General features: G+C 45.5%; 1 protein-coding gene across 1 annotated transcript; it reads left to right on the plus strand.

The window, feature by feature from the left end:
- The first annotated feature begins 351 nt into the window (after positions 1 to 351).
- On the plus strand, positions 352 to 5,088 carry LOC135988089 (toll-like receptor 2 type-1). The gene is made up of 2 exons (XM_065633710.1): positions 352 to 602; positions 2,386 to 5,088. The coding sequence occupies exons 1-2, from the start codon at positions 589 to 591 to the stop codon at positions 4,769 to 4,771; spliced, it is 2,400 nt and encodes a 799-aa protein (XP_065489782.1). The 5' UTR covers positions 352 to 588; the 3' UTR covers positions 4,772 to 5,088.
- The last annotated feature ends 1,190 nt before the right edge of the window (positions 5,089 to 6,278 follow it).

Below are 6,278 nucleotides of genomic sequence, written 5' to 3' on the forward strand. Positions count from 1 at the left end.
CTCCCAAAGCATACCAAATAATAAGTATCAAAAGCAGAGACACGGGGAGGTGAATACAGTTCTGCTTAGGAATTATTTCTGCAACTGATGCTGGAGGAAGTAATTGTGAAAGAATGACTTACGCAAAATGGTTGCATAAGCCTTTCCAGTGATGGGCGATGACTGACAAGAGAAAAGAGATCTGCTTTCAGCTTGCAAAGAAGCAAGTGCAAACTCAATCTATGCTCATTTTTGTGTCCCTGGTCAGCAGCAGCAACACACGTGGCTGAAATGTGAGTTTGAAGAGCGTGTCATGTGTGCTAGACAACGCTGAACTCTTCAGAAGCCATGGTTTCTCTAGCGGAGCAGACATGAAAGAAAAGCCATGCAAACTGGTATGCTTCACTGGATGAGTAGTTAGAGGACACTGGGAAACTGTAAACATAAAGTTTTATTTGAGGAGCACAAGCTGAAATATTTTCTCACTCCAGGACTGTCATTGCATCAGACCTGCCAAGGGGTTTCCAGCTTGTGTCGTTCTTTCAGGTATGAGGTGACCACTTGGATCCCAGAGTACACCATCAGCACCTGAGGAGACTGAAACACAGCATGCAGTGCACAAGGTAAGTATTTAATCTCGGTGTATTCAGGATTTGGGAATGCTGTTTGTCTGCAGTACTGGAGCTGTTGACAGCAGCTTGTGAGCTTTGATAAGTGACTTACTTCCTGATCTAGCCAACGGCAAAATGTTCCTTGGCACCCACGGCAGGAAACATAGCCCTTCTGTGTATTAAAATCAGATTAAAATCCACGGTTTATAGGCTGATGGTAATATCTAATTCCTATCTACTATCAGTGCCGATTTACAGAAAAGGATGATAGACTTGTTTGGTTGCATATCAACTTGTTCTGCCTTTCCAGTAAAGAACGTAAATTGTTTACACACTGTATAAAAGGGTGTGCCAGGGGACTTAGAGTTCTGCTTTTTAGAAGCCTTGAGGCTGGTAAGAATCCATGCAGAGGACCTCAAAATCTCTTCTGGGAAAGTTTGCAGTGTCAGAAGCCACAACCCACCTGAACGGGCAAGAGGGAGGACACGCTCTGTTTGGGCTTCTGCCTCATGGGAAGCCATACTAGATGGATGGGCTAAGGCTGTGAAGGCTGTGAGCATTTAGAGTCATAGAGTCATTTAGGTTTGAAAAGTCCTTTAAGATCATTGAGTCTTATTGTTAACCTAACACCGACAGGTCTATCACTAAACCATGTCTCTAAGTGCCACATCTACATGCCACTTCTCTGGGCAGCCTGTTTCAATGCTTGATAACCCTTTTGGTGAATAATTTTTTCCTAATATCCAATCTAAGCCTCCCCCGGCGTAACTTGAGGCCATTTCCCATCATCCTATTACTTCTTACTTGGGAGAAGAGACCAATGCCCTCCATGCTACAACCTCCTTTCAGGTGGTTGCAGACAGCGATCAGGTCTCCCCTCAGCCTCCTTTTCTCCAGGCTTAACAGCCCCAGTTCCCTCAGCCGCTCCTCATCAGACTTGTGCTCCAGACCCCTCACCAGCTTCGTCACCCTCCTCTGAACTCTCTCCAGCACCTCAATGTCTTTCTTGTAGTGAGGGGCCCAAAACTGAACACAATGCGAAGTGAGACCTCAACACTGTGTAGTACAGGGGGACAATTACTGCCCTAGTCCTGCTGGCCACACTATTCCTGATACAAGCCAGGATGCCCTTGGCCTTTTTGGCCACCTGGGCACACTGCTGGCTCATGTTAAGCCGGCTGTCAATCAACACTCCCAGATCCCCCTCTGCCAGGCAGCTTTCCAGCCACTCTTCCCCGAGCCTGTAGCGCTGCCTGGGGTTGTTGTGACCCAAGCTCAGGACCTGGCACTTGGCCTTGTTGAACCTCATACAATTGGCCTCAGCCCATTAACCCAGCCTGTCCAGATCCCCTTGTGGAGCCTTGAGCAGATCAACACTCCTGCCCATCTTGGTGTTGTCTGCAGACTTATTGAGGGTACGCTCAATTCACTCATCCAGATCATTTATGATCCAATTGTCTTCCTCTGTTTACACCTGAAACATCCAGCTGTAGCTTTGTTGCTGGGAGAACTGTAATGTGAGAGATGTGAGAGGCAAGAGCCATCGCCAATGCGCATATGAGAAGGCAAGGACATTGAGAATGCTCCTTTATGATTGTTGAGATATAATGTGGCTGTACTCCAGAGATGACTTGCAGGCCAATTAGGAAAGATATATAGATGTCACAGGATGACTCTTACAATAAAAAAAATTAATCTGAACTTCCTAATAGAATTGCACAGGTTTTCAATTGTTTTCTGTTGCTGTTCAAAACTAAAAGTCAACACTACCGTCTCTCATCTCTGTTTTATACAGCAAAATGTCCAACCAAACAAAACAGAAATCAAGAACTACACCCACCTGGCAAGTATGGGCCATCTGCATGGTCTTAGCTGGAAACCTCTCTGAAGAGCAAGTGCTGAAGCAGGCTTGTCCTTCATGTGATGCCACTCCACTTTGCAACTGCTCTTCCATGGGCTTGGACTTCATCCCCCCAGGGCTCACAGGCAAAATCACAACGTTAAACCTGGCCTACAACAAGATAAAGCACATCCGATCCCAGGATCTGCAGCAGGCTGTGAACCTGAGAACCCTGCTGCTGCAGTCCAACAAGATCAGCTCAATAGATGAGGACTCGTTTCACTCCCTTGGGAAACTGGAGCTCTTGGACTTATCAAATAACAGCTTGGCTCGCTTGTCCCCTGTGTGGTTTGGGCACCTTTTTTCACTCCGGCACATCCACCTTCAAGGCAATTCCTACAGAGACCTGGGGGAAAGTCCTCCCTTTTCCAGCCTGAGGAACCTGAGCTCTCTCTACCTGGGCAACCCATGGTTCTCCACGATAAGGCAAGGGAACTTTGAGGGCATTGAGCTTCTTGACAAGTTGTGGATTGATGGTAGCAGTCTTGTTCAGTATGAGCCAGAAAGTTTGAAATCAATTAAGAAGATAAATCACATGATCATAAACCTAAGAAATACGGATGTATTCTCAGCAATTGTCAGAGACCTTCTGCACTCTGTCACTTGGTTAGAAGTGAGAGAAATCAAATTAGAGATTGAAAAAAAAAGCTTAGTGCAGAACTCTACACTTCCTTTTAGGATACGAAAACTTACATTTAAAGATGCTTGGTTCACAGATCAATATATAAGCCGAATACTAGTATTACTGAAAGAAATCACATCTTTGCAAGAGTTAGAGACAATCGATTGTGTACTTGAGGGAAAAGGAGCATGGAATACTAAAGAAATCGCAAGCAGTGGGCAAAGTTTTGTTGAAACAGTATCAATAATAAATATAACGATTCCAAATTTTCACTTGTTTTTTGACCTGGAAGGTTTGGAGTCACAATTAAAAAACCTGAAAAGACTCACCATTGTAAGCTCTAGAGTTTTCATGGTACCATGCAACATTGCAAAACATTTTTCATCACTTGTGTATGTGGACTTTCATGATAACTTACTTGTAAATAATCGCTTAGATGAGACGATCTGTAAAGATGCTTGGCCTTCGTTGCAAACTTTAAATTTAAGTCAGAACTCTCTAAAATCTCTGAAACAGACAACAAATTCTGTAAGTCGTCTACCCACACTAATTAATCTTGACATTAGCCAAAATAAGTTTGGTGAGATTCCACATGTGTGTGAATGGCCAAAAAACCTGAAATATCTGAATCTCTCCAGCACTCAAATTCCTAAACTAACTACTTGCATTCCCCCAACCCTGGAGGTTTTGGATGTTAGCGCGAACAACCTGAAGGAGTTTGGGCTGCAACTGCCATTTCTCAAAGAGCTGTACCTCGCCAAAAACCAGCTGAAGACCTTGCCTGGTGCTGCACCCGTTCCTAACTTAGTGGCCCTGTCCATCAGAAGGAACAAACTCAACAGTTTCTCCAGGGAAGAGTTTGAGTCGTTCAAGAAAATGGAGCTGCTGGATGCCAGTGGCAACAACTTCATCTGCTCCTGTGAATTCCTCTCCTTCGTCCACCACGAGGCCAGGATAGCCCAGGTGCTGGTGGGGTGGCCAGACCAGTATGTCTGTGACTCTCCCCTGGCAGTGAGAGGGATGCAGGTTGGAGCTGTGCACCTCTCCCTGATGGAGTGCCACAGGTCCCTCGTGGTGTCATTGATCTGTGTCCTGGTGTTCCTGGTCATCCTCATCCTCGTGGCTGTCGGCTACAAGTACCACGCGGTCTGGTACCTGAGGATGACCTGGGCATGGCTGCAAGCCAAGCGGAAGCCCAAGCGAGCTCCCCCGAAGGACATCTGCTATGACGCTTTTGTCTCCTACAGCGAGAATGACTCTGACTGGGTGGAAAACATAATGGTGCGGGAGCTGGAACAGGCCTGCCCCCCATTTCGGCTCTGCCTCCATAAGCGGGACTTTGTGCCCGGGAAGTGGATTGTGGACAACATCATTGACTCCATAGAGAAGAGCCACAAAACGCTCTTCGTGCTGTCCGAGCACTTTGTGCAGAGCGAGTGGTGCAAATACGAGCTGGACTTCTCGCACTTCCGCCTCTTCGACGAGAACAATGATGCAGCGATTCTTGTCCTCCTGGAGCCCATCCAGAGTGAAGCGATTCCCAAGAGGTTCTGTAAGCTGCGCAAGATCATGAACACAAAGACCTACCTGGAGTGGCCTCCTGGTGAAGAGCAGCAGAAGATCTTTTGGGAAAACTTGAAAGGAGCCTTGAAGTCATAGAACACATCAGCAGCCCCCATTTCAGCATATTTTCACAAAGGTTGTGTGTCATTGTTTTTTCCTGCTAAGAATTTTTTCTTTCTTATTTTTCTGCCTAAGGAGAACTGGCTCTGTTTTGTGTAGAAATAATTATGATCTTACTAAATGAGAAAGACCTACTTTAGGCTTTCCAGTGATTTGATACTCTGATCTTTCAGAATCCCTGCCAATAACTATGATGTTTGAAAGCTATATTGGACTTCATATACTTTCCTAAATACATTTAGTTGAATGTAGGGTATTTCTGTACTCTTTATTCCTGTTACCACATCCCCAAATAGTTCCTAACAATGTCATTGTAATTTACAAATGAAAATAAAAGCCAGGTGCTTCAGTACTCCCCTGTGTCTGTTTGGTTTATTTTCATTGCCATCATGCATAGCAGGGGAATTAAAATTAAATTCTGAAAAAAAAATGAGGACTTACATTAAAATATGCCCTCCGAAGCCCTGCCATTGCTGTGCAACACAAAAAATGACAGTATTGAATACGTACCTCCATTTACAAGTCTGTTATTCTGACTAGTTACACCCAAATCCATACCACCATGCACAGATTGGAGTTTACTCATTAAATGTGAAGGAAGCACCCCTGCACCTTATACAATGACTGTGGTGAAATCCAGAGAAATTGGGTTTGGGTGTGTGTGGTGGTGTGGTGTTTGGTGATGGTTTTTTTTTTGTTTGTTGTCATTTGTTTGTTTGTGTGTGTTTTGTTTTGTTTTCCCTCCCTGTGAATGCTGGTTTATCCCTCCATTGTTATCACCATGTTCCTTTTTGTCTACCCACAGAAACAGCTGAAGCCTTTTATTTGTGGGGCATGAGGCTGTGTTTCTAATGAGTGGGCTAGGTGGTGTTGCAGACTGGCTCACTTCTTGTTTCTGCTCTTGTACTTTGCATAGCACATTTCACACAGAATCACAGAATGTTAGGGATTGGAACGGACCTCAAAAGATCATCTAGTCCAATCCCCCTGCTGGAGCAGGAACACCCAGATGAGGTTACACAGGAAGGCGTCCAGGCAGGTTTTGAATGTCTCCAGAGAAGGAGAATCCACAACCTCCCTGGGCAGCCTGTTCCAGTGTTCCATCACCCTGACTGAGAAGAAGTTTCTCCTCAAATTTAAGTGGAACCTCTTGTCCAGCTTGAACCCATTACCCCTTGTCCTATCGTTGGTTGTCACCGAGAAGAGCCTGGCTCCATCCTCGTGACACCTACCCTTTACATACTTATAAACATTAATGAGGTCACCCCTCAGTCTCCTCTTCTCCAAGCTAAAGAGACCCAGCTCCCTCAGCCTTTCCCCATAAGGGAGATGCTCCACTCCCTTTATCATCTTTGTGGCCCTGTGCTGGACTCTCTCCAGCAGTTCCCTGTCCTTCTTGAACTGAGGGGCCCGGAACTGGACACAATATTCCAGATGAGGTCTCACCAGGGCAGAGTAGAGGGTAAGCAGAACCTCTCTCGAC

The sequence above is a fragment of the Caloenas nicobarica genome, chromosome 4 (genome assembly GCF_036013445.1).
Source record: "Caloenas nicobarica isolate bCalNic1 chromosome 4, bCalNic1.hap1, whole genome shotgun sequence".
Taxonomy (NCBI): Eukaryota; Metazoa; Chordata; class Aves; order Columbiformes; family Columbidae; genus Caloenas; species Caloenas nicobarica.